The sequence below is a fragment of the Peromyscus maniculatus genome, chromosome 8 (assembly GCF_049852395.1).
Source record: "Peromyscus maniculatus bairdii isolate BWxNUB_F1_BW_parent chromosome 8, HU_Pman_BW_mat_3.1, whole genome shotgun sequence".
NCBI lineage: Eukaryota > Metazoa > Chordata > Mammalia > Rodentia > Cricetidae > Peromyscus > Peromyscus maniculatus.
In genome coordinates this window covers 54,089,324-54,116,600 of record NC_134859.1, presented here as the reverse complement: position 1 = coordinate 54,116,600, position 27,277 = coordinate 54,089,324, and the positions used below count along the sequence as shown (strand labels likewise).

At 50.0% G+C, this 27,277-nt stretch overlaps 1 protein-coding gene across 2 annotated transcripts in view; it reads left to right on the top strand.

The window, feature by feature from the left end:
* Dnah2 (dynein axonemal heavy chain 2) overlaps nucleotides 1-27,277 on the top strand; it is a 116,344-nt gene that overhangs the window by 86,516 nt on the left and 2,551 nt on the right. Inside the window, exons 56-81 of one of the 2 annotated variants that reach the window (XM_042282265.2) lie at nucleotides 203-370; nucleotides 608-768; nucleotides 1,053-1,192; nucleotides 2,872-3,004; nucleotides 3,102-3,241; nucleotides 5,745-5,955; nucleotides 6,090-6,206; nucleotides 6,386-6,527; nucleotides 7,614-7,783; nucleotides 7,923-8,039; nucleotides 12,812-12,976; nucleotides 13,452-13,577; nucleotides 13,746-13,894; nucleotides 13,975-14,041; nucleotides 14,166-14,316; nucleotides 14,513-14,661; nucleotides 14,840-14,973; nucleotides 15,121-15,265; nucleotides 15,412-15,611; nucleotides 18,073-18,199; nucleotides 19,751-19,937; nucleotides 20,073-20,221; nucleotides 20,309-20,480; nucleotides 21,109-21,299; nucleotides 26,579-26,770; nucleotides 26,930-27,114. In XM_042282265.2, the coding sequence (XP_042138199.1) occupies nucleotides 203-370; nucleotides 608-768; nucleotides 1,053-1,192; nucleotides 2,872-3,004; nucleotides 3,102-3,241; nucleotides 5,745-5,955; nucleotides 6,090-6,206; nucleotides 6,386-6,527; nucleotides 7,614-7,783; nucleotides 7,923-8,039; nucleotides 12,812-12,976; nucleotides 13,452-13,577; nucleotides 13,746-13,894; nucleotides 13,975-14,041; nucleotides 14,166-14,316; nucleotides 14,513-14,661; nucleotides 14,840-14,973; nucleotides 15,121-15,265; nucleotides 15,412-15,611; nucleotides 18,073-18,199; nucleotides 19,751-19,937; nucleotides 20,073-20,221; nucleotides 20,309-20,480; nucleotides 21,109-21,299; nucleotides 26,579-26,770; nucleotides 26,930-27,114 (3,988 nt within the window). Of the gene's footprint in view, nucleotides 1-202; nucleotides 371-607; nucleotides 769-1,052; nucleotides 1,193-2,871; nucleotides 3,005-3,101; nucleotides 3,242-5,744; nucleotides 5,956-6,089; nucleotides 6,207-6,385; nucleotides 6,528-7,613; nucleotides 7,784-7,922; nucleotides 8,040-12,811; nucleotides 12,977-13,451; nucleotides 13,578-13,745; nucleotides 13,895-13,974; nucleotides 14,042-14,165; nucleotides 14,317-14,512; nucleotides 14,662-14,839; nucleotides 14,974-15,120; nucleotides 15,266-15,411; nucleotides 15,612-18,072; nucleotides 18,200-19,750; nucleotides 19,938-20,072; nucleotides 20,222-20,308; nucleotides 20,493-21,108; nucleotides 21,300-26,578; nucleotides 26,771-26,929; nucleotides 27,115-27,277 lie in introns of both variants that reach the window. The other variant, XM_015992328.3, reaches the window with a different exon arrangement.

The following is a 27,277-nucleotide window of genomic DNA, read 5'->3' as shown; positions in this document are numbered from 1 at the left end:
GCCTGCACTACCACACCTACCCACAGGAGTGTCCAGTGGGCAGGTGAAGGTCAAAGGATGAACGGCCATCAGAGCCTTGGGCACCAACTTCTTCCCTCTGACTTGACTCCTCTGCTTCAGCCTCAGAGGCCCTGACCTAGCTCAGGGCCTGGAGTGGGCTGGAATTGCTTACCCAGTGCGTTACCCTCGCCCCCCCCCCCAGTCACACGGATCGTGCGGGTGATCGGACAGCCTCGTGGCAACATGCTCTTGGTGGGCATTGGGGGCAGTGGACGCCAGAGTCTGGCCCGCTTGGCCTCCTCCATCTGCGAGTACAACACCTTCCAGATAGAGGTCACCAAACACTATCGGAAACAAGAATTCCGAGACGGTATGGCCGGGTTCCTGAGCTGGAAGAGGGCAGAGGTTTTAGAATGAAAGATGAGCTGCTTGAGTGAGTTTCTACCGTGCCAGGGGCTGAGCTGTGCCTGGCGTTTGTGGACCAGGCGTGGGATGGTGGTGGGGGTCCTGTAGGTGCTCATGGGCTGAGGGAGGGTCCTGAAGCCTGGAGGACTAGGATGGGGAGTCTGAAGGAAGTCTTTCCCTTTGACCTTCATTATTTGGCCAGATATCAAGCGTCTGTATCGCCAGGCAGGGGTGGAGCTCAAGACCACGTCCTTCCTTTTCGTGGACACCCAGATCGCTGATGATTCCTTCCTAGAAGACATCAACAACATCCTCAGCTCAGGCGAAGTCCCCAATCTCTACAAAGCAGATGAGTTTGAAGAGGTACAGTTCCTTCAGTGCTAACTCTTTGGCTCTCCTAATAACCACCGAAATCCACAGATTTTGCATCTGTTTCTGTAGCATCCCCAACCATCCAGATGAGGCCCTGTGAGGCTGAAGGGCTGTCTCTCTTCAGTCATCTCCCAGAGGCCTCACAGGGGCGGGTGGGGGATGGGAGTAGGGCAGAGTTGCTTTAAATCCCACTCCTGTCTGCCAGCCTAACCTGCTATCTGGCTCATGATGCTGTGAGAACTTCCGTCCAATGACTCAGGGTGGCTTTTGTCCAGATCCAGAGCCAGATCATAGAACAGGCCCGGGCAGAGCAGGTGTCAGAATCCTCCGACAGCCTCTTCGCATACCTCATTGAGCGCGTGCGGAACAACCTGCACATTGTGCTGTGCCTCAGTCCGGTGGGAGACCCCTTCAGGTGATGCCTGCCTGTGTTGTCCTTGTCCCCGGCCTCCCCTCTCTTTTGGCCTTCTGTGTCCTTTGGACGTCAGGGGCTTCCATGTGACTCCCTCGGCAGTCCAGGGGTGTTAAGGACCCACGTTGTTCTGTAACAACCCACTGGAGCTTTTCATTTGCTCAGACTCAAAAGTCTTTACCCAGCAGGGAATAACTCCCCAGCTTCCGGAAGCTGCCTTTCTACTTCCCATCTCTGTGAATTTGACGACTTTTGATGAGCTCATACAAGTAGAACGGTGCAGTATTTGTCCTTTTGTGACTCATTTATTTCACTCAGTGATGTTCTCAAGTTTCGTCCATATTGTACCATATGACGCGATTTTCTTCTTTTTGATTAAAGGGTGACTAGAATTACACAGTATGCATACATAACAATTTTATTTTATCCATTCTTGTATGGCTAGTTATTTCAGAACAATCAACACTAGAAGGAGGAGGTTGGGTGTGGCAGTGCACACCTATAGTCTCAGAACTTGGAAGGCCGAGGCAAGAAGATTGCTGCAAATTTGAGACCAACCTGGGCTACATAGCAAGGACCGGGGTAGCCAGGGCTACATGGGAGACCCTCTCTTTAAAAATAAATAATTAGGGGCTGGAGAGATGGCTCAGTGGTTAAGAGCACTGATTGCTCTTCCAAAGGGCCCGAGTTCAATTCCCAGCACCCACATGGCAGCTCGCTGCTGTCTGTAATCCCAGTTACAGGGGACCCAACACCCTCACCCAGACATACGTGCAGGCAAAACACTAATGCTCGGGCTGGAGAGATGGCTCAGAGGTTAAGAGCACTGGCTGTTCTTCCAGAGGTCCTGAGTTCAATTCCCAGCAACCACATGGTGGCTCACAACCATCTGTAATGAGATCTGGCGCCCTTTTCTGGCCTGCAGCCATATATGCAGGCAGAACACTGTGTACATAGTTAATATTTATTAATTATTTATTTATTAATTAATAATAATTAATATTTATTAATTATTATTAATTAATCTTTAAAAAACACTAATGCTCATAAAATAAAAATAAATAAAATTATAAAACAAACAAACAAACAAATGGGGCTGGAGAGTACTGGCTGCTCTTCCAGAGGACCCAGGTTCAATTCCCAGCACCCACATGGCAGCTTTCTGCTGTCTGTAAACTCCAGTTCCAGGAGACTCGACACCCTCACACAGACATACACGCAGGCAAAACACCAATGCACATAACATAAATACAAAAATTTTTAGAAATCAAACCAAAATAAACTTAGGAAGAGGGTGAGGCAAACTGGGTCACTGTATTGCTTATGTTTTTAATTTATGGTGCGTGGTGTATTTACCACGGGGGTGCCATGCTAAGCGTTCTTCTTGGGTTACCTCACCGAATTCCCAACGACCTTAGCGTGTACTGTTATCTAGAGATGAGGGAACTGATGTTTGAGTATGTCAGATACTTGCTCAAGGTCAGCTTCTAGGAAAGGTGGATCTGGGCCTTTTTGACTGAGACCATTTCTCAGGGTCGTGCTGAGCTGTCTGTGAGGAGGTCCATATGCTGGAGCAGATGGGGGGGGGGGATGGGGCCCTAGGATTCTGCAAAGCAGGTGGGCGTGTACTAGAAGGCTAAGGGCACCTGTGAGTAGACCCGATGCCCTCCCCTTCCCTCTAGGAACTGGATTCGCCAGTACCCAGCCTTGGTGAACTGCACAACCATCAACTGGTTCTCAGAGTGGCCCCGGGAGGCCTTGCTAGAGGTGGCTGAGAAGTACCTCATAGGAGTGGACTTGGGGACACAGGAGAATGTGAGCCCTTCCCTTCTGACCCTTCAGCCCCACCCCCACCTCCCCTCCATTCCCTGGTCCACACCCTGTATCTTCCATTCTGTGTTGTTGGCTTCAGATCCACAGGAAAGTAGCCCAGATCTTTGTCACTATGCACTGGTCCGTGGCTCAGTACTCCCAGAAGATGATGCTGGAGCTGCGGAGACACAACTATGTCACCCCCACAAACTACCTGGAGCTCGTGTCTGGATATAAAAAGTACGGAAACCGGGAGACAAGGAGGGTCAGGGTGTTGTTTAGTGAAATGATATCCTGGAAAATACCCAAGATCTGGCCAGGGGGACAGGCTGGAGGGTGGGCACTAAGGTGGGATGGGTGGGGGGTCACAGAGGGTCTCAGTTGCTGGAAGTTAATGAGAGGAGGGCCTTCTGCTGGGAAGGCCTCTTCTAGAGTCCCCAGTCATGTCCCCTAGGCTCCGGTGCCTACTTAAACCCTGTCTGTCCTTATTTACTGGGATGACGTTTCTCTGTATTTTTTAGACCACAAGTCACCTGGAGTTTACCATAAAGTTGTGACCCTTTCCTGTCTCCTCGGTGTCTCTTAGACTGGCCATTTGTATGAAATAGCCAGGTGTAGTGACACACGCATATAAATTCTCCACACTAGAAAGGCTGATGCAGGGGGATTATGAATTCAAGGACAGCCTGGCTACATACGAGGACCCTGTCTCAAAAATACACAAGGTTGGCAGTGGTGGTGGCATACACCTTTATACCCAGTTTTCAGGAGGCAGAGGCAGTTGGATCACCGTGAGTTCAAAGCCAGTCTGGTCTACAGAGTGAATTCCAGGACAGCCAGGGCTACATAGTGAGTCCCTGTTTCAAAAAATAAATTAAATCCGTATGTGTGTCCTTAGCATACACAAAATGCTAGCTTTGATTCCTGATCACAGCACAAACCCTACAATGGTAGCATACGGTTGTAATCTCAGTACTTGGGAAGTGGAAGCAGGAGGATCAGGAGTTCAACACCCCCCCCCCCCTCCCGGGAGCTCTAGTTCCAGCTAAGGCCGCAAATCAAACACAGCCAAAAATGAAAAAATTCAAGCAAAGCAGACAAAACCCGGAAAACTGAAGCGTTTCCGACTCTCACATCTAACCCAGCACTTCCCTTTGAACATCAGATGTGTGGGCAGGTTTCCCCCCGACACACACAGTGACTGAGTATCCTACAATCTTACACTGTCTGCTTAGAATCAGATCCTACAGGCCCCCCTTCAGATGTACAGACTGAGCCCCGTTTCCCTTGGGTGTCTGTCAGCTCCTCAGCTTAGCTAAGTGGTTTGTCGAAGTCAGGCAAACACTACTGTAAAGGACATTTTATCTTGTTGGGCAGCGGTGGCACACACCTTTGATCCCAGCACTGGGGAGGCAGAGGCAGGCGGATCTCTGTGAGTTCGAGGCCAGCCTGGTCTACAGAGTGAGTTCCAGGACAGGCACCAAAACTACACAGAGAAACCCTGTCTTGAAAAACCAAAAGAAAAAAAGGGGGGGGGGAGAGTATTTTATCTTATTTGACTTTTCTTGAGACAGTGTCTCACATATGTAGCCCAGTCTGAGTTTGAACTCACTGTGTAGCTGAGAATAACCTCAAATTCATAGCAGTTCTGCCTCAACCTCCCTAGTGCTGGAATTACAAGCATGACCCAGTACACTTTCCCGGACTGGGTATTTTGATCAAAGTTGGAAAAAAAAAAAAAGCAATTTGTAAGAATGATAGTAACATCAATTCACCTATTTACCATGTATTTTTAAAGTACCTACTATGTGCTAGGCACTATTTTAGAGTAATATACTGGTGAGCCCTATCTTTCTGTACATACAGGCTTTTTTCTATTTGCCAATCTTTTTTTTTTTTTTTTTTTTTTTTTTGGTTTTTTCGAGACAGGGTTTCTCTATGTAGCTTTGCGCCTTTTCCTGGAACTCACTTGGTAGCCCAGGCTGGCCTCGAACTCACAGAGATCCGCCTGGCTCTGCCTCCCGAGTGCTGGGAATAAAGGCGTGTGCCACCACCGCCCGGCTTGCCAATCATTTTTAAAAAATGCATTTTATGTGCATTGGTGTGAAGGTGTTGGGTCCCCTGGAACTGGAGTTACAGACAGTTATGAGCTGCCATGTGGGTGCTGGGAATTGAACCTGGGTCCTCTGGAAGAGCAGCCAGTGCTCTTAACCGCTGAGCCATGGCTCCAGCCCCACCAATCATTTTGATAAACCCTTTAGCCCAGGAAATACCCACATATTTTTTTTAAATCCGTATTTCTAGCTTCTCTTTAAACAGAAATGTAAGAAGACTGGGTTCCCATTGACTCCCACCGAGAGGGAGACTGGAGTAGGGCTCGCTTGCCCTCTTTGGGTGGGTTCATGTTTTCTAGACCACTGTGGTCGAGCTGTCTGCTGCAGGTGGGGGCCATGGGAAATCCACAGGTAGAGGAAGTGATGTGTCAGAACGGTATTTAACAAGCTGATTTTGATGATGGTGTAGGGAGTAAAACGAGAGGGACAAGAAGACCTGTGGAGAGTTTGTTGGAAATGATAAAGACTTGACCAGGCTCCGTAAAGGCAGAAAGCAGACTGCATGTCTGTATGTGAGAGCAGGAAGTGGCCAGAGAGAGACTGGGACATCCGAGGAAGGGACATTATGTAGGACACCTCCTTCCTCGGAGCCTCTCCCCACAGGCAACTCACCACACGCTTCTCTGCAGGCTTCTGGGAGAAAAGCGGCAGGAGCTGCTGGACCAAGCCAACAAGCTACGGACCGGGTTGTTTAAGATTGATGAGACGAGGGAAAAAGTAGAGGTGATGTCCTTGGAGCTGGAGGACGCCAAGAAGAAGGTGGCTGAGTTCCAGAAGCAGTGTGAAGAGTACCTGGTCATCATTGTCCAGCAGAAGCGGGAAGCGGATGAACAGCAGAAGGTCCGTGGTCCTGCCCCCGCCCCATCCGCCAGGGTCCCCTCTTCCTTGGTTTTCTATTTTTCCTTCCCACCAGCCCTGGCACCCCACCTTTGCTCAAGACAAAGCCAGACCCTCTCTCTTCTCTTCACCTCTAGGCAGTCACGGCCAACAGCGAGAAGATTGCTATTGAGGAAGTCAAGTGTCAGGCCCTGGCGGACAATGCCCAGAAGGATCTAGAGGAGGCATTGCCCGCCCTTGAAGAAGCCATGCGGGTACCAGCAGCTGGCACTGGATGGTGCCAGGCTTGGGAATGGGAGCAGCCGTCTTTGCCCTCGGAGTCTCTGGGGAAGGGCGGGGGGTGGTACCTCAGTTGGCCCCGTGTCCAGGAAGGACCCAGCTTGTTGTCTGAGTTGACTCTGGCCCAGTTTTCTCAGTTAATCCTGTTCCCCAGGCCCTGGAGTCTCTGAATAAGAAGGACATAGGTGAGATCAAGTCCTATGGACGGCCTCCTGCCCAGGTGGAGATGGTGATGCAGGCAGTCATGATTCTCCGAGGCAATGAGCCCACGTGGGCGGAGGCAAAGCGGCAGCTAGGTGAGCAGAGGACACTGGGAAGAAGAGGCTTCATTGGTCTGGTGTTTGTTGATCAAGTGAATACAGTTTATCAGGCCTTGTGCACAGGCTGCCTGGGGGACCGTGGAGACACACCCCAGCACCCCGTCCCCAGGAGCACAGAGGACTAAACATCCTTTAGGTTCTTTAGGAGTATGGAGTAGAAACTGGCTCTTCTTACCACAACCAAGAGAAAATTGCTCTGAGGCAGTCAGAATGCATGGCAAGAGCCAGGGACAGGAAACCTCCGTGCCACACGGGGACAAGACTAGGAAATGAGAAACGACTCTTCTTCTCTGTCTCTTTCTGTCTTTGTCTCACTTCCTCATTCTTTCTTTGTGTATGAGAGTTAGTATGTTCATGGAGGGGGAGGTATGTGGCGCCTTGTGGTGCTGTGTGGTGTGTGTGTGTGTGTGTGTGTGTGTGTGTGTGTGTGTGTGTGTGTGCCTATGAAGGCTGAAAGTCAATCTTGGGTATTGTTCCTCAGGAACCATTCACCTGTTTTGTTTTTGAGACAGGGTATCTGACCGTGACCTGGGGTCACTAGTTACCTAGGCTGACTGACCAGGGCACTCCGGGAATCCTCCTGCCTCTGCCTCCCCAGTGATGGGATTATAGGCACTTACTACCATGCCTACCTTTTTATTTAAGTTTTGGAGGTCAAACTCGGGTCATCATGCGCGTGTTTTAAGCACTTTACTGACTGAGGCCTCTGTCTGGCCTCGGGACGGACGCTATTTTCACTCTGTGGCTTTCTCTGCTTTGGGTTCCCACAGCGGAGTGTAGCTCTGGTTTGGCAGTTTGTGTCCAAAAGGAAGTACAAAGCACATAGACAGAATGCTAGGCTGGGTGATTTAACTGAGTTTGTGAAGGAAAGGGAGAAGGAGATGAGGCTGGGGAGACCGAGCAGGCCCTGGGGGCTGAGAGGATGCCAGCGAAAGGAGCAAGGTCAGAGGGGGTCACGTACCTTGGCCTTGGGAACTGGAAAATAATAAGCAGTGGCAGCCGAGCTGGGCAAGGAGAAAAGGATTTGGCCCTCTGGCTGAGCCTCAAAATGTCATGCCACAGGGGAGCAGAACTTCATCAAGTCGCTGATCAACTTTGATAAAGACAATATCTCAGATAAGGTGCTGAAGAAGATCGGCGCCTACTGTGCCCAGCCTGACTTCCAGCCTGACATTATCGGCAGGGTCTCCCTGGCTGCCAAATCCCTCTGCATGTGGGTGCGGGCCATGGAGGTAGGTGGTGGCCCAGTGGGGCCTGAGAGGGCAGTCGGGGACAAGCTGGGGGTGGCAGGTGGGACAGAAGGAAGCCGCTCGGTGGGTGAGTGGGTTGGTGGTTGGTGGGGGTCCCCAAAGCCTGGCTGTCTTCCCACAGCTGTACGGGCGTCTATACCGAGTGGTAGAGCCCAAGCGGATCCGGATGAATGCCGCCCTGGCCCAGCTTCAGGAGAAGCAAGCAGCCCTCGCTGAGGCCCAGGAGAAGCTGCGGGAGGTGAGCTTCGCTCTGGTCTTTCTGAACTGTGTTCCGCTCTCCGTCGCAGACTCTATCACCATGCTTCCCCACTTAATTCTGCCCAGCTCTGCTATCCTGCGGTATCGAACCGTCTCCCTGCTCCATGTCCTCGTCAGGTCTGTCTGAAGCTTAGGAGACGGCAGAGGGTGCATAAAGCTCCAAGGCTCTGTCGTCTTTGTGGGTCACAGGGCACTGTTGCCCCAGAGTCCTTCCAGAGATCGATAGATAGAGTTACCTCTGACACAGCCTTGGAATAGGCTTTGGGATATTGACGGATGGCATGTTGGTAGTGAGTCAGTCAGTATGTCTGTAGGGTCAAGATGGTAACTGTGGGTCTGGAACAGGAGGGGTGTGTCTGTACTCGGTGGGGGCAGAGGAGACAAGATAGACGACTTCCCATGAGATATGTGCACAGTTGACTTTTTTTTTTTTTTTTTTTTTTTTTTTGGTTTTTCGAGACAGGGTTTCTCTGTGTAGATTTGTGCCTTTTCCTGGGACTCACTTGGTATCCCAGGCTGTCCTCAAACTCACAGAGATCCGCCTGGCTCTGCCTCCTGAGTGCTGGGATTAAAGGCGTGCGCCACCACCGCCCGGCGCCACAGTTGACTTTTAAACCATGAAGAATGGTCAAAAGATTCAGAATTTGGGGTTGGGGATTTAGCTCAGTGGTAAAGTGCTTGCCTAGTAAGCGCAAGGCCCTGGGTTCAGTTCTCAGCTCTGGAAAAAAAAAGAATTCAGAATTCTCCCTGTCATTTGATTTTTTTTTTAAATCATAGGTTTAATAGATAATATGCTAGGTGTGGTGGCACATGTATTTAATGCCAGCACTCAGGAGAAAAGGCAGTTAGATCTCTGTGAGTTAGAGGCCAGCCTGCTCTACATAGTGAGTTCCAGGACAACCAGGGCTATATAGAGACCCACAACAACAAAAAGATAATATATAAAAATTCATCCCTAGATAATATACTTACATTGAAATTAATTTGAAATTCAATAGGTACTAAATAATATACAATAAAGTCTTCCCACCTTCAGCTCTGTAGCACCCAACTTCCCTCCATGAAAGCAGCCAGATTTTACAAAATTTCATCCATCCTTCCAAAGATGATCTGTTACTATCAGTGCATGTGCGCATACACACAGAAATACACACACACACACACACACACACACACACACACACACACACAAATACACACACAACATACTTGTGGTGGTTTGAACAAGAACGGCCCCCATAGGTTCATATATTTGAGTGTTTGGCCACCAGGGAGTGGAACTGTTTGAAAGGATTAGAAGGATCAGGAGGTGTGGCCTTGGGGGAGGAAGTGTGTCTCTGGGGACAGGCTGTTTCAAAAGCCCATGCTAGGCAAGTCAGTCTCTCTCTCTGCCTCTCTTTCTCTGTCCCTCTTTTCTCTCTGCCTCTCTCTCTGCCTCTCTGCCTCTCTCTCTGTCTCTCTGCCCCCCCCCCCCCCCCCCCCGCCGGCCTGCCTGCTTCTTACCATGATGATCACATGTAAACGTGTGAGGAATCGTCCCACTAAATGCTTTCTTTTTTAAGCTACCTTGACCGTGGTGTCTCTTCACAGCAATAGAACAGTAACTGAGACCACACACAAACACATACATATTTTTTTTTACATTACAAATACTTCTGGTGCATTCTTCATTTACCTGTGGCTAATTACCAACAAAGCTGGGCCAGGCACCACGTTGGTGACTGATGACTTAGCCATAGCTGGTCTGTCTTTTCCCATCACAGTCATTTTTACAGGCAGAAGCACAGATGTCCTCAAGGCTCTTTTCGGTTCGGCCTGTGCAGAGGACTCATCTAGGCTGGGTGAATGGGCATCTGGGCCCACATCTCCATCTTGTGGTTATAACCCCTCCTAACTCTCACAAAGCCGCCTCTCTCTTACTGTCTCTTTTCCAGGATGTCATAGCCACAGGTGAGGCAACCCACTTGGAAAGGTCTCTCAACCCAGATGAGTCATATCCTGGGCCGGGCCATTAAGTTGTTCCTTTAGATTTAAACAATGGAGCCTTGGGAGTTGGCTGCCAATGAGTCATTCCTTGCACAGTCACCGAGTTCACAGTGTTAGGACTCTTAGTGGATCAGCCACACATACTCGAGAAGAGCAGCTTGATCAAAGGGAGCAGACAGGAGAGCCATGTGCAAAGGCATCTGAGACAGGGGGATCATTTGGTCCCAGGTACTCAAGCCTGAACAGCATGGTGCCGGCCCTGTCTCCAAAGACATACCAAGAAAAACAGATGGGGGACCCAACATTTTCCCTTATTGCTGATAAAGGCTGGAAAAACTAAGAGCCAAGTTCATCTTTTGCTTGCTTGTTTTGTTTATTGAGGCAGAGTCTCCTGCGGCCCAGGCTGGCCTTGAACTTGATGTACAGCCAAGGATGACCTTGGACTCCTGATCCTCTGCCTCCACCTCCCAAATGCTGAGGTTATAGGTGTGTGCCATGGTGCCTGGTTTATTTGGTGCTAGGGATCAAACCCAAGGCTTGGTGTGTGCTGGACGAGCACCCTGCCAAATGAGCTATGTTCCCGGCCTTTAAGGCCCTGGTAAATGTTTGTATTTTGATAGGTTCTCCATTACATCGCCCAGGCTGGCCTTACACTCGCTCTGCAGCCCCAGGTCTTCCTACTTCAGCCTCCCAAGTAATTCCACGAGGCCTGGGCAGGAGCTTCTTCAACAAACAAACTGGGTGTCTGTGTGTGTGAGTGTGGTGTCCTGGGGAATGCCAGAGGCAGAGCTGTCAGATCTTTCTGGAGCCAGTTCTAGGTGGTTGGGAGCTGCCCTGCTGTGGGTGCTAGGAATCAGTTTGAGTACTCTGCAAAGTAGAATATACTGTAACTGCTAAGACGCTTCTCCAGCTCCCTTTTTCTTTTTAAGTTACAGTGTGTGTGTGTGTGTGTGTGTGTGTGTGTGTGTGTGTGTGTGTGTGTACACATGTGGGGTCAGAGGATAACTCACAGGAGTTGGTCCTTCCCCTCCATCCTGTGGGTTTGAGGGACTGAACTTGAGTTGTCAAGCTTGGCACCAAGGGCCTTTACCTGCTGAGCCATCTTGCTGGCCTGGGGTGGCCAGGCAGCCGCTGCTGCTGCTGTCGCCAATGCATTTATTTTCTTCTTTCTACCCACTCCTCCCTTTCCTCTCCCTTCCCTTATTTTTCTGTTTTGAGGTAGTCTTACTTCTTCCTTCATAGCCCAAGCTAGCCTGTAGCCCTCTAGATAGATTAGGCTGGCCTTGAACTTGTGGAGATTCTCCTGCCACTGACTCTTAAGCTCTAGAGTTATAAGTAGCAGCCACCGTTCATGAGAGTCTCTTTTTTAGGGACGTCAAGCTCATGCATGAGGACTTCATCCACTCTCATGATCTAATCACTTCCCAGCACCACAGCACTGAGTAAATAAATAAGGAAAGGCCTGGGTTAAAGTTTTAAAAAATAGGTTAGTTTTCCTAAACTATAGGCTAGGTGTCTCTCCTAGAAAAGGGGATATAGTTGCTTTAAGACCTAAAAGGCACACACCTTTAATCCCAGCACTCAGGAGGCAGAAGCAGGGGGATCTCTGTGAGTTCGAGGCCAGCCTGGGCTACAGAGTGAGTTCCAGGAAAGGCACAAAGCTACATAGAGAAACCCTGTCTCGAAAAACTAAAAAACTAAAAAAACTAAAAAAAAAAAAAAAAAAAAAAAAAAAAAAAAAAAAAAAAAAAAAGACCTAAAAGGTTAGTTGGGTATAGTGGCGCACACCTTTAATCCCAGCGCTCAGGAGGCAGAGCCAGGAGGATCTCTGTGAGTTCGAGGCCAGCCTGGTCTACAGAGTGAGATACAGGACAGGTACCAAAAAACTACACAGAGAAACCCTGTCTCAGAAAAAAAGAAAGAAAGAAAGAAAGAAAGAAAGAAAGAAAGAAAGAAAGAAAGAAAGAAAGAAAGAAAGAAAGAAAGAAAGAAAGAAAGAAAGAAAAGTATATATCAAGTCTTTTAAAAGTTTTTTAAAGATTCTTTCAAATTTTGTGTGTAAAGTTGTTTTGCTTGCATTATGTGTGTGTACTACATATGGTGTCTGATGCCCACAGAGGCCAGAAGATGGCATCAGATGCCCTGGAACTGGAGTTATAAGCTATTGTGGGCTGCCATGTGGGTGCTGGGGATCGAACCTGGGTCCTCTGCAAGATTAACAAGTGCTCTTAAATGTGGAGCCACCTCTCCAGCCCCTCTTCAGTTGGTCTTAAAATGATATTCAGTGCATTCACCATTCACTTGTGTCTGGTAGGATTATTATTTCATACACGAGGGAAGCAGAGCCTCAAAAACCTCAAATTGTGTGATGTAACGAGCGGGGCATGCACACAGCTGGTGTCTGGAGGCCAGAGGACAGGCTTCCAGAGTCCAGGCCTCCTCTGCGGCCTTAGTGAGGCAGCTGGCTTTAGCACTTCTGGGTGATTCTCCTCTTTCTGCTTCCCATCTTCTTCAGTGCTGGGATTCCACATGTGCACCTCCACTTTGTGCGGTGTGTGTGTGTGTGTGTGTGTGTGTGTGTGTGTGTGTGTGCACACATGTATGGGGTGCATACGCGACTTTGGAAGATTGACTCAGGTCAACTTCTCTGGCCCTCAAAGACTAGCCAAGGGCAGGCAGCTTCAGGTGGCAAAGTTGGGGTCTGACCTAAAACAATCTGCCCTTTAGCCCTGTGTGCCCATCCCCCCGTGTGCCAATCATCCCTAGGTGGCGGAGAAACTGGACATGCTGAAGAAGCAGTACGACGAGAAGCTGGCGCAGAAGGAGGAACTTCGGAAGAAATCCGAGGAGATGGAGATGAAGCTGGAGCGGGCAGGCATGCTGGTTTCCGGGCTCGCCGGTGAAAAAGCTCGCTGGGAAGAGACGGTACAGGTGAGGTGGCCGCAACAGTGGCCGTCCTCCCGAGCAGCCTCCTGATTCAAGAGCTCCATCCCCATGTCCGCTGAGAGGAAATGGTCAGGGGAAACAAAGGCGCTTGGATGTAGAAATCCAAGAGCAGACAGTGGGAGTCTTTCTGTCGCTTCACATTTGGTGAGACCGTGCGAGGAATGACATCCTGTCCACTAGGGGTGGGTTCCAGGAGGGAGCTGGAAGGCTCACTAGACCTCTTGGTACAGCTTATCTTCCTGAGAGCTGACAGACAGGGGCCATCTTGTCTTTATCTCCCTGGCTCCAGGAAAGGTTAGATCTTATCGGTGGACGATTAGACTCCCTAGAGTGCAGGGCTGGAGAAGGGGAAGACTAGCTTTGATCTAGACCAGAATCAGAGGAGATTATCTCCCAAAGCATTTCAGCTATCTCCAGAGGTCTGGGTTGCAGGCACTCACAGCTCCCTGCCCTGTCCCAGGGCCTGGAGGAGGATCTGGGTTACCTGGTCGGTGACTGTCTGATCGCAGCCGCCTTCTTGTCCTACATGGGACCTTTCCTGACCAACTACCGGGATGAGATTGTCAATCAGATCTGGATCAGGAAGGTGAGAAGGGTCCAGACGTGATAAGGGAGCACTGGGGGAGCGTGTGTGTGTGTGTGTGTGTGTGTGTGTGTGTGTGTGTGTGTGTGTGTGTGTGAGTTCTGGAAGAGGTGCAGGCAAGAGGCGGAGCTGCTGGGCTGCAGCTGAATCTGGGGGTTCTTCTCCCCCCAGATCCGAGAGCTGCAGGTCCCCTGCTCACCTCGCTTTGCCATCGATAGCTTCCTGTCCAATCCTACCAAAGTTCGGGACTGGAACATCCAGGGGTTGCCCTCAGATGCCTTCTCCACTGAGAATGGCATCATCGTCACCAGGGGCAACAGGTGAGGACAGTTCGGGGAGGGAGAGGCAGAGGAGGAGCAGAGAGCACAGGCTGTCTTCTGACTCAGGCTTCCTCTTCCAGGTGGGCCCTCATGATTGATCCTCAGGCCCAAGCCCTCAAGTGGATTAAGAACATGGAAGGAAACCAGGTACTGGGTGGGCGGTTGTCTGGGCTGCCCCAGGAGAGTCTCCCACGCCCAGCTTCTTCTCAAGGCCCTGTTCTTAGCCATTGGGTTTCTCCAAGCTGCTTCCATCCATCCCCTTGCTCTCTAGGGCCTTAAGATCATCGACCTGCAGATGCACGATTACCTTCGAGTTCTAGAAAATGCCATCCAGTTTGGATTTCCAGTGCTGCTTCAGAATGTGCAGGAATATCTGGACCCCACACTCAACCCAGTGCTCAACAAATCTGTAGCTCGCATTGGTCAGAGCCTAGGCTTGTTATGGGCTGGCCCTAGACACTAGCCAAGTAGGACACTAGGGTGGGAAGGGGGGCTCTTGGTCTGTGTCCCCATGAATTAGGCCTCAGGTTAAGTCACTGACCTAGGTGTCAATGGGGAACGGGTCAGCCCTTACCTGATCATATACAATTCTTGCCCTTGACCCTTTCCTGGATGCAGGAGGTCGGCTGTTGATACGAATTGGTGACAAGGAGGTGGAATACAATCCCAATTTCCGTTTCTACCTTACCACCAAGCTCTCCAATCCCCACTACAGTCCAGAGACCTCAGCTAAGACCACCATTGTCAACTTCGCTGTTAAGGAACAGGTAGGTAAGGCTGGTGCTGAGATGAAGCAGGCCAGGCTGCAGTCTGGAAGAAACATGAGGGAAAAGCCACGCTTGAGCTGGGCAATGGAGGAGCAGGAGGGTCTTGGGAGGTCTAAAAGGGTGGCAGGCAGAGAGGTCATGGGCATGGGACCTTCGCTCTGAGTCTTGGCCTTCTCAGGGCTTGGAAGCCCAGCTGCTGGGCATTGTGGTTCGGAAGGAGCGTCCCGAGCTGGAGGAGCAGAAGGACTCGCTGGTCATCAACATCGCCGCTGGGAAGAGAAAGCTCAAAGAGCTTGAGGATGAGATCCTCCGGTGAGAACGTCAGCCTCATGCCCACGTCACCAACCCCACCCCTGTGTCTGCTCCCCACAGGCACAGCTGGCACCCCACGGTGCCAACCCGAGCGCTTCCCCAGTCTTCTGAACACCGTCATCCCTGTGTCTCTTGGCTTCCTCCTAGTTTGTTGAACGAGGCCACAGGTTCTCTGCTAGATGATGTGCAGCTGGTGAACACCCTTCAGACGTCCAAGATAACAGCCACCGAGGTGACCGAGCAGCTAGAGACCAGTGAGACCACAGAGATCAACATTGACTTGGCCAGAGAGGTGAACGTCTGTACCCTCCGCTGCAGTCCCTGACCAGCCACCAAGCAGCAACGTAGAGCATGTTGACTTGAGAGCCCCTTCCTCCCAGAGTCCTTGTTTGTGCCTGTCCCTCTGTGGCCCTGACTCCCTCCGATTGACCCCCACAGGCTTACCGCCCCTGTGCCCAGCGGGCTTCAGTGCTGTTCTTCGTGCTCAATGACATGGGCCGCATTGACCCCATGTACCAGTTCTCTCTGGATGCCTACATCAGCCTCTTTATCCTCAGCATTGACAAGAGCCATCGCAGCAATAAGCTGGAGGATCGCATCGAGTATCTCAACGACTACCATACCTACGCTGTCTACAGGTCTGGTGACCGTGCACAAGGCAGGGGATCAGGTGGCTGGCTGAAACTTCTCTGGCTACACAGAGTGACAGTGCCACTCTGGTGGGGCTGTTAAATGCAAATTTGGGGGGTGGGTGGGAAATAGCTCTGTGGGTCAATTGCTTGCTGTGCAAGCATGGAGGCTTGAATTCAGGTCCCAGGCACCCTTATCAAAAGTTGGGTACAGTGGTGTGGGCCTGTAATCCCAGCACTATGGAGGTAAGACAAGACCCTGAAACTTTGCAGGCAGCAGCTTTAGCTGAAGTGGTGAGCTCTGGGTTCAGTGAGAGATCCTGCCTCAAAAAATAAAGTGGAGCCGGGCGGCGGCGGTGGCACACACCTTTAATCCCAGCACTCAGGAGGCAGAGGCAGGCGGATCTCTGTGAGTTCGAGGCCAGCCTAGTCTACAGAGCGAGATCCAGGATAGGTACCAAAGCTACACAGAGAAACCCTGTCTCGAAAAACAAAAACAAACAAACAAACAAACAAAAAAGTGGAGCGCAATTTAAGAAAGTCACTCACCCCCTGTTGTTGGTTGTTTCTGCTCTTTTTTTGGGGGGTGGGGCCCGCCACCAGCTCCCAAATAAATCACACACAGAAGCTTATTCTTAATTATAAATTCTTAGCCTTAGCTTGGTTTGTTTCTTGTCAGCCTTCCCTAACTTATCCCTTCTACCTTTTGCTTTTCCCATTCCCTTCCTTCTGTAAAACTTACTCTCACTGTGTAGCTTGCTGTGTAGCTGGGTGGCTGGTCACTGCTGTCCTCCTCCTTCTCTGGCCACCTCTTCCTCCTCCCAGATTTCTCCTGCCTGCCAGCCCCGCCTATCCTTTCTCCTGCCTTGCCATTGGCCATTCAGCTCTTTATTAGACCATCAGGTGTTTTAGACAGGCATAGTATCACAGCTTCACAGAGTTAAACTAATGCAACATGAACAAAAGTAACACACCTTGAAATAATATTCTACAGCAACCCTGTTTCTCCACATGCTTTGTGCATACATGTCACCCATTCACTCACACATGAACAGACACACAGATACATGCACAGATTTGGACCCAGGTCTGGAGGAGAGTTTGTGATTCTGTTCCTCTAATAAGCTTCCAGGGAGGTGTTGGTCCTGATCTGTGAAATATCTTTTCTTTTTTTTTTTTAATTTACACTCATTTATTACTTTGTAGTGGGTGGCACACACATGCTTTGGCACATGTGTGCCATGGCAAGCTTGTGAGGATCAGAGGACAAATTACAAGAGTCCATTCTCTCCTTCCAGCTTATGGGCTTCCGGGGTCAAATTTGGGCTGCCAGGCTTGGCTGCCAGCTCCTTTACCTACTGATCATCAGGCCAACCTCTGGCTCACATTTTGAACAGCAAAGTACTTCTCTACCTGGACTTGCCTACAGACCCTTCAAGTCCAGCTTGTTTCAGATCAAACTTGTGATCTGCCCTCATGGGGTCCTCATCCCTCAGGGGCACACCGCCAAGCCAGTCACTCATGTCAGTGACTTGGAGTTACGCTTTTTTCTCCCAGCTCCAGTCAGTTGCTGGGTTCTGCTCATGTGTATTTCTGATCCCTTCTCCCTCCCTCCCTCCCTCCCTCCCTCCCTCCCTCCCTCCCTCCCTCCCTGTTCTCTCCTGTGCACTAGGGCTGGGCCTTGGTGTGTGTTTCCACGTGGATTACACAGCATCCCCTCGCAGGGATTCATGCCAGCTACCTGGGCAGCACTGGTGTTGTTTTGTGTTTTTTTCTTTTTTCGAGACAGGGTTTCTCTGTGTAGTTTTGATGCCAGTCCTGGAACTCACTCTGTAGACCAGGCTGGCCTCGAACTCACAGAGATCCACCTGCCTCTGCCTCCCGAGTGCTGGGATTAAGGCGTGCACCACCACCGCCCGGCCTGGCCAGCACTGTTGACTTCACCCCATGCCCTTTCCCCCTGGCATTCCTGATGCTGTGCTTTGTCTCTGGAACACTCAGTTCCTCCTCCCCCCATGCCTTTGGATAGTCCCCACACACCTCTAAGCACATCAGGCACAGCTGGAGAGCGCACCTTACAGCCTTACATTCCCTTAACGCCACTCCCACCCTGTGCAGGACGCCAGGGCTTATGCTGAGCACATGTCCTTCCTGGGAGACCGTGACTTCCTCAAGGACAGAGACTACGGCTTATCTGTGTCTTCAGGACCACAGAGTGCCCAGCAAGATAGCCAGGGAATAATTGGTGTTTTGTTTTTTAATGGAGCAGAATGCCTAGTTATGGGTGAACTCCAGGGAAACCGCATCAGCCTCTCAAGGTCCCTGAGTCCTTGATGGTTTCCAAGAGGTGCAGGTTAGCTGCTGCCTAGTCTTTGTGTGTGAGGCTCTGTGCATGACCTTTACACGATGCACGTCCGTGTGGGCATCTCACCCGTATCGCGCTGCCTCCAGCTTCCCTGTCCTCCCCTAGGTATACCTGCCGTACCCTTTTTGAGCGCCACAAGCTCCTGTTCAGTTTTCACATGTGTGCCAAAATCCTGGAGACTTCCGGCAAGCTCAACATGGACGAGTACAACTTCTTTCTGCGTGGGGGTGTGGTGAGTCGACTAGAGGGCACGGAGCAGCGTGGCAGTCACGGGGTGGAAGCAGGTGGGATGAGGACGCCAGACTCGGGGCACTGAGTCTCAGGCTCTGCTGAGTGATCGGAAGAAAAAGCATGGTAGGAAGAGGTGTACAATTAGCACCCTGGGGGTGTGGTGCTGACTCACTGTGAGATTCCTGGTACTCAGTACAGGCTGGTCGTCGGAACACATCTCACCTGTGACTCAGGTATACTTGGCTCTCTCACCAAGAAAAAAAAAATTAAATAAATAAAAGTCAGGCGAGAGCTGGATAATGGCGGTGCATACCCTTAATCTCAGCATTTGGGATGTAGAGGCAGGTGGATCTCTGTGAGTTTGAAGCTAGCCTGGTCTAGGACAGCCAAGGCTACATAAAGAAACCCTGTCTCGGGAGGGAAAAAAAAAAAAAAGAGTCCAGTGAGGTTGCATGTACTTGTAACCCCAGCATGGGGGTGAATGGTGGATGGGGTCCTGGGAGCCCACCACCCAGCCAGCCTAGCCTAACTGGCAAACTTCCCATTCAGTGAGAGAGCCTATCTCAAGTGGGTAAGAAGGAAACGCCAGAGGGAGACACCCAACATCATCTCTGGCCGCCACAGCTTGCACACTCATATGCATGCACCACAGACACATAAACCACACACGAGTGTGCACACACAGCAAAGACAAAAGCTCCAAATTTTCATTTAAAAGAATGAGTACGTGAAAGGAACGGACCAGTTTGAGGGTCTACCAACAGGAGGGTTGGCACTATTTCTGCCAGTAAACCACCAGAGGGCACCAGCTCCCCAAACTTCAACAGTAATACACCACCCCCACCCCATCAACTCCTCAGTAAAGGTGGCTTCGCATCCATCTTGGATTTCTGTATTCATCTCTTCATTCAGCATTCACTCTTCCATACAAGACCAACACTGGAGATACACACACACACACACACACACACAGGTGGGGGGAGGAGATAACTTAAAATATCATGTTTTATTTTTAATTAAAATATAGCAATTATATAGTTTAATACGGTCTAGTGTAATTTAAATGTTTTTAATCTAAAAAAGTTAAGGCTCTTTTTATAGCTCAGGCTAGCCTAGAACTCACTTGATAGTTCCAGCTGGCCTTGAATTCCTGGTAGTTCTCTTGCCTCAGCCTGGGTGCTTCGGTGATAGTCACCACGCCTGGCTTACTATGAGGCATTTTAGTACATACATACATGTGTGTATATATAAGGATAAAATCAGGCTGGTCGGCATATCCAGTACAACAAACACTTGCCAGTTTGTTGTGGTTTGGGGAATGTTTAGAATCAATAACTCTTTTTGTTTTGTTTTTTGAGACAGGATTTCTCCGTGTAACAGCCCTGGCTGTTCTGGAACTCTCTTTGTAGACCAGGCTGTCCTCAAACTCACAGAGATCCACCTGCCTCTGACTCCCGAGTGCTGGAATTGAAGGTGTGCACTACCACTGCCCGGCCCTGTAACTCTTCTTTTGGGGATTCCAGGCATCTCTCTTCTCTCTCCTTTCCCCAAGGTTCTGGATCGGGAAGGACAGATGGACAACCCATGCACTAGCTGGCTAGCCGACGCCTACTGGGACAACATCACAGAGCTGGACAAGCTGACCAACTTCCACGGACTCATGAACTCTTTTGAACAGTACCCTCGGGACTGGCACCTGTGGTATACCAACGCTTCCCCTGAGAAGGCCATGCTGCCAGGTGCCCGGCCTCCACCTCTGCCCTTCCCTTTACACCCCCCGCCCCAGCTCCCCTGTGCAGATGCGGCCCCTGAAAGTTTCCCTTGGCTCAGGTTTCTTCCACTCACTCTCGGGGCGGGTCTCCTCTCGCCTCCAGGTGAGTGGGAAAATGCGTGCAATGAGATGCAGCGGATGCTGATCGTCCGCTCCCTGCGCCAGGACCGGGTGTCGTTCTGCGTCACTTCCTTCATCGTGTCCAACCTCGGCTCTCGGTTCATTGAGCCGCCGGTCCTGAACATGAAATTGGTCAGTGGCTCGGCCTTCTTGCCCACACAGCCCCGACACCCTGCTGCCGCGTCTCTCTTGGTTCTGAGACCATTCCTGTGCTTCCAGGTGATGGAGGACTCTTCTCCACGATCCCCACTGGTGTTCATTCTGTCTCCCGGTGTGGACCCCACCAGCGCTCTGCTTCAACTGGCGGAGCACACAGGCATGGCCCAGCGCTTCCATGCCCTGTCCCTGGGCCAGGGGCAGGCCCCCATTGCTGCTCGTCTCCTACGAGAAGGTGTGGTGCAGGGTTAGTAACGCTCTGCTCTTAGGGTTCCTATTGATGTGCTAAATACCGTGACCAAAAGCAACTTGGGGAGGAAAGGGTTTCTGTCACTCACAGTTCCACATCACAGTTCATCATCAAAAGCAGTGAGGGCAGGAACTCACACAGGGCAGGAACCTGGAGGCAGGAACTGAAGCAGAGGCCATCTGGGGTGCTGCTGACTGGCTTGCTCTCCCTGGCTTACTCAGTCTGCTTTCTTACACCCAGGACCATCTGCCCAAGGATGGCCTCCCCTGCAATGGGCTGGGCCTTCCCGCATCCATCACTGAATAAGAAAATTCCCTACAGGCTTGCCTGCAGCCTGATCTTACGTCCTCACCTGAGGCTCCCCCTCTTTGATGACTCTAGCTTGTGTCAAGGTGACTAAAGGTGGCCAGCACAGTATCCAGCTCCTTTCCTGCCCACTCCTCAGCCCCATCCTCTTCCTCAGAAGCTCCAGCCTCAGCCCCTCTACTGTGCGTGCGGTTCCAACTCTTCCAGAAGTAACACTGGACATTTGATACCCACCTCACCCAGTGCCAAGTGTGTGGGTCAGAAAGCTTGAGGAACTGTTCCCATTGACCTTGGCACCTCCTTGCAGGACACTGGGTGTTCCTGGCCAACTGCCACCTGTCGCTGTCGTGGATGCCGAACCTGGACAAGCTGGTGGAGCAGCTGCAGGTGGAAGACCCGCACCCAGCCTTCCGTCTGTGGCTCAGCTCCAGTCCTCACCCCGACTTCCCAATCTCCATCCTGCAGGCCAGCATCAAGATGACCACGGAGCCCCCAAAGGTACAGTGGCCGCAGAGAGCCAGCGTCACCTGTGGGGTCGGCTCAGCTTGCCTTTCTTCTCACCTGCGCCAAAGACAGGCCCCCGCCTTAACAGCGACGTTGGCACCTCCTTTGGCCGTTTTCTAAAAACCTCTCTTCTGCACGGCCGACTTCCAGGACGCAGTCACAGTAACATTTCGTGAGCGATTATTCCACGTCATGCTCCAGCCTAACCCTTCACATTTACCGACTCATTCCACACTCTCACCACATCTTGAGAACTTTATCTCTAATTTCACAAGCTCACCGCCGAATCCAGTGATCTTGACTACAACACTGGCCCCTTTAAAATCTGTTCTTGTCACAACATTCTCACACCCACAGACCCCCTACGTAAGTCATTTGGAAGGGTGTGTTGTTTGTTGTGGCCCTGTGATAGAAGTCAGGGCCTCGCTGTGCTGTTGAGCTGCTGAGAGACATGCATACAGACCCAGCTGTTGGTTGGCCGAGGCTGGGTTTCGCTGTGTAGTCCAGGCTGGCCTCAGACTCCTAGATGCTGGGATTACAGGCACGCAGGTGAAGCTACTGCCATGCTTGGCTTGCTGATTTTGGCAGCTTTTTATTGCTCTTAGTTGAGATCAAAATCCTTTTTTTTTTTTTTTTTTTTTTTTTTTTTTTTTTTTGTCAATTTATAAAAAGCATAGGGACAGGCTGAAGAGATGGCTCAGTGGTTAAGACCGCTGGCTCTTCATTCCCAGCACTCACAGGGTGGCTCCCAACCAGTCCTCCCTCACAACACCCTCTCCTGGGTTCCACAGCCACTGCATGCATGTGGTGCACAGACATGCATACAGGCAAACATACACATAAAATAAAAATAAGGGTTGTTAACAAATTTAAAACAAAAAATCCACACATAGAGACCACTCTTTATCAGGTACTCAGCAGTAAGTCCCATGTTTTTCTCATCCTATCCATCCTGACCATCCTGGGCGAGCTTCCTGGACCACTCTCCCCTTCCTGGCTTTCCAGACACAGCCTTCCCTTATTCTCCCTCTTCATATGATGCATCCTTTATATATTTTTTTAATTTTTTTTTTTTTGGTTTTTCTGAGACAGGGGTTTCTCTGTGTAGTCTTGGCTGTCCTGGAACTTGTTCTGTAGCCCAGGCTGGCCTCCAACTCGTGGAGCTCTGCCTGCCTCTGCCTCCTGAGTGCTAGGATTAAAGACATGCGCCATCACCACCCGGCTGACACATCCTTTCTTAATTCTGTTTCTTTCTGGTCTTTATACCTCAAGATTTAGTGCTTGATCCAACTTTTCTCATTCTACGTCATTTCTTCATTCACACTTTATAGAGAAATTGTCCTTTTCATGATTTCACCTCCAGCCCCCATCCCTGGCTACAATACCAAGCTCAGCTCTGGGCTTGAATTGTCACGTGGTGATGAAGCATTTCTTCCTGGTGCACCAGCACATGGATCCTGCATCCGCAGAACAAGGTGCTGGCTTCATCATCTTTAGAGTCTCAGCCCACCTTTGCCTCCGGCAACACTATAAAAGTTACCTAGCACTCAGGAGGCCTTGAATTCCACCCCTAGCCCAGGGAAGAAATATAAAGTTGGCTTTTTGTTTTAAAATGAGACAGGGTCAGCCTGGTGGTGGTGGTGGTGGTGGCAGAGGCGCACACCTTAAATCCTAGCATATGGGAGGCAGAAACAAGTAGATCTTGGTAGGTTCAAGGCCAGCCTGGTCTGCAAAGAAAGTTCCAGGACAGCCAGGCCTACAAAGAGAAACCCTGTCTCAAGAAACAAAAATCAAAGCAAGACAGGAGAGAGTCTCATGTGGTTCAGGCTGGCCTTGAACTCACTACATAACCAAAGATAGTCATGAATTCCGGATCCTCCTGCCTCTATCTCCCAAATGTGCTACTCTAGGCATATGCCATGGCTGTTTAGGCTCATTTTTTCTGCCATCAAAAGTATTCTGTATGGATTGGTATGTATATATGGTTGGGGTTTTTTGGTTTGGTTTTTGGTTTTTGGAGACAGTTTCTTTGTGTAGCCTTGGCTGTCCTGGAACTTACTCTATAGACCAAGCTGGCCTCGAACTTACAGAGATCTGCCTACTTCTGCCTCCCAAATGCTGGGATTAAAGGTGTGTGCCACCACTGCCAGGCCTCCTTACATATTTTTAAAATGTCAAATATTCCATAAATCTGTCACCAAAGTAACAAAAATCCTGCCCCCCCACCTTTTTGAACAAGGCGGGAATTGAACTCAGAACCAGAACATGCTAGATGCACACTCACCATTGACTTATCCACTTCACTATCTTTTATTTATTTTTACACACTTATTTATTTTGTGTGTGTGTGCTCAAGAGAGAGAGGAGAAGAGAGATGGGGGGACGGATTGCTTATGCTGTGGCGTGAATTTTGATGTCGTAAGATGACGGCAGTGCCAGAGTCCATCTTTAACTCCCACCATGTGAGATCCAACAGTGAATTCAGGTCCTCAGCAGCACGCTTGGTGCCGAGCCCCTTTATCCACCGAACCATCTCTGCAGACCCTTTTCTTTGAAAAATCACTTCTGGGCCAGCATCAGTGGCTCAGCCTATGAAAGGTTTCCAAGAAAGCCTCCTTGCTGCAGATATGGGTCCTCCCCACCATCTGCTAAACCTAGTGAGAATAGTTCAAGGTTTCTTTGTTAGAGCTGGGTTCTTGACATGTGAGATGCTCAGTGGGAAAAGGCATTTGCTGCCAAGCCTGGCAACCGAAGTTTAATCTCCTGGACCAACTTGGTGATGGAGAAAACCAACTCCCATCAATTGCCCTGTGACATCCACACCTCAGACACCCAAGTCTCTGAGAACGACCTTGAATCCCTGCTTTTCCTGCCTCCACCTACTGAGTGCTGGGGTTACAGGAGTGTGCTACCAACACCTCCCGGTTTATGGGTTTATTCGGTGCTGGGGAATACCTGAAAGGATTTCTGTGATGGGAGAATTCCCACTGAGCTATACACTTGGTCTGGCTTCAGTGTTAGCACCTATCCTTAATTTACCTTTGGTTTCTCATTGCCCTCTATGTGAATCTTGCCTGAGAGTTTCCTAAGGGTACAAAGCCTCTGCAAAACTTGGTTGGGAAAAATCCAGCACACTGTGATATTCCGTAATTGAGAATCTGCATTTGGCATTGTTCCTTTGGAAGCTTAGTCACGAGGTTATGAGATATGGAAGTCAACTTGCTAAATTTGGAGAACAATAAAAACGCCCTTGGCTAAGGGAGAGTGTCTCTGTCAAGAGAGGCTGAGTCCCCCTGTAGCTGGAAAGGCTAAGACATCCTTAAAGTGTGCTGTGTCTTCTTCCCGTGGACCCGAGCGAACCCACACCCGTTCAACAACGCCAGCCTGCGTTACAGAAGACTGTCTTAGCTGGGCAGTGGTGGTACACACCTTTGATTCCAGGACTGGGGAGGCAGAGGCAGGTGGATCTCTGAGTTTGAGGCCAGCCTGGTCTACATAGAGAGTTCCAGAACAGCCAGGACTACATAGAGAATCCCTGTCTTGAAAAACCAACCCCCCTCCCAAAAAAGAGGACTGTCTTCAAAAACAAAAATAAAAAATAAATAAATAAAACAAGAAGGGAAACTAGGAGACCTGGAGAGATGGCTGGGCAGTTAAGATCTGACACCTCGCCACCTCCACAGGCACCAGGCAGGCACGTGATGCACACATACATGCAGTTAAGATCTGACACCTTGCCACCTCCACAGGCACCAGGCATGCACGTGGTGCACACATACATGCAGACAAAACATTCACATAAAATAAGTCTTTCAAAAGTGACTCTGCTTTTTAAAAATCACACACACACACACACACACATGGGGGGCGGGGAGAAAGAGAACAGAATATTAAGCTTTTATGGAAACTTTTTTTGAGACAGGGTTTCTCTGTGTAGCTTTGGAGCTTGTCCTGGAACTCACTCTGTGAAATGGCCTTGAACTCACAGAGATCCACCTGCTTCTGCCTCCTGAGTGCTAGGATTAAAGGCATGCGCCACCACGGCCCAGCTCTGGAAACATTTCTTTAAAGTGTCTTTTCTTAATCTTGTTACCTTCTCTCCAGAACCAGAAGCCATTATTTGAATATTGTTTGTAATTTTCATGACAATTCTGTGTCATAAATACAACCATACTGTATGATTTCTTTTCCCACTTAATGCTGTATACTTGACATCCATTCCATCTTTCATACAGTCCAGATGCTAATCTTTGCTGTGACATGTTTTTTGGTTTGTCTTTTTTCCTTTCCTTCTTTTCTCTTTTTGCTAAGTAGCCCAGGCTGGCTTTGAACTTATGATCCTCCTACTTTGGTCTCCCAGGTGAACCCCCAAGCTTGCAGTTCCATACATTTCAAAAAAATTCTCAGTTGCAGTGGACTGACAGTATAGTTCAATGGTAGACTATTTTCCTGGCTTGAACAAGGCTTTGAGGTTTAATCCCCAGCACTGAAACAAAACAAAACAAATACCAATGAAAAACTAATTGTAGGTATACACTTCTGTCTCTGTCCATATTTTCTGGCCCTGGCAAATTGAATTGGCTCATCATGATCAAGAGAATCAAGCTAGGGGAGGGCTGGGTGCTGTGGCACACATCTGTAATCCTAGCACAATAAAACACTCTAAAGGAGAAGGCAGGACGATGTCTATGAGTTCCACATCTACCTAATCTACATAAGAATTCCAGGTCAGTCAGAGCTACACCATGAGAACTTGTCTTCAAAAATGGGGAGGGAATGGCTGGGGATGTAGCCCAGTGGTGATTGAGTCACGTGTTAAAACCCAAGGTTCAGCCGGGCGGTGGGCGGTGGTGGTGCACGCCTGTAATCCCAGCACTCGGGAGGCAGAGGCAGGCGGATCTCTGTGAGTTCGAGGCCAGCCTGGGCTACCAAGTGAGTTCCAGGACAGGCTCCAAAGCTACAGACAAACCCTGTCTCAAAAAAACAAAAACAAAAACAAAAAACAAAACAAACAAACAAAAAAAACGCAAGGTTCAATGTCCAGTACTACTCCCCCCAAATAAGTAATCAGTGGCACGGGCCCTAGATATAGAAAGGTACACCCACCCCTAGGAACGAGTGTCTTGGCCTGCAGACCAGAGGCCAATATTCATCTTCCATTCACTCCTTCAGCCAGGGCCTTTGTGCAGGGTCTCCTCCACAGCTGCCCATGATGCTGCTCGGAGCAGATCGGACAGGACAAACAAAACCCTCCTATACCGCTCTGTCCTCAGGGTCTGAAGGCCAACATGACACGTCTGTACCAGCTCATGACGGAGCCACAGTTCACACGCTGCTCCAAACCTGCCAAGTATAAGAAGCTGCTGTTCGCGCTCTGCTTCTTCCACTCCATATTACTTGAGCGCAAGAAGTTTTTACAGCTGGGCTGGAATATCATCTATGGCTTCAATGACTCCGACTTCGAGGTTTGTGCTGACCAGGGGTCTCCCAGGGCAGCCCTCTCTTCTCGTCCCACGGCTCTTTTGTGGGACTACGGGCTGCCAGAAAGCCGACGCTTAGCCCCATCGGGAGAGTTCTTGCCCTAACTATATGGGGCTGGGGGCTTGGGTTGGGACCACACACAGGTGTCAGAGAACTTGCTGAGCCTCTATCTGGACGAGTATGAGGAGACGCCCTGGGATGCACTCAAATACCTCATTGCCGGTGTCAACTATGGGGGACATGTCACAGATGACTGGGATCGGCGCCTGCTCACCACCTACATCAATGATTATTTCTGTGAACAGGCTCTAACGACTCCCTCCTACCGGTGAGGGGAAGGAGCCCTGAGGAAGGGGTAAAAGGATATAAACAGACCAGGGGTCAGGATTGAGCGTGTGTGTGTGTGTGTGTGTGTGTGTGTGTGTGTGTGTGTGTGTGTGTAGAGAGAGAGAGAGAGAGAGAGAGAGAGAGAGAGAGAGAGAGAGAGAGAG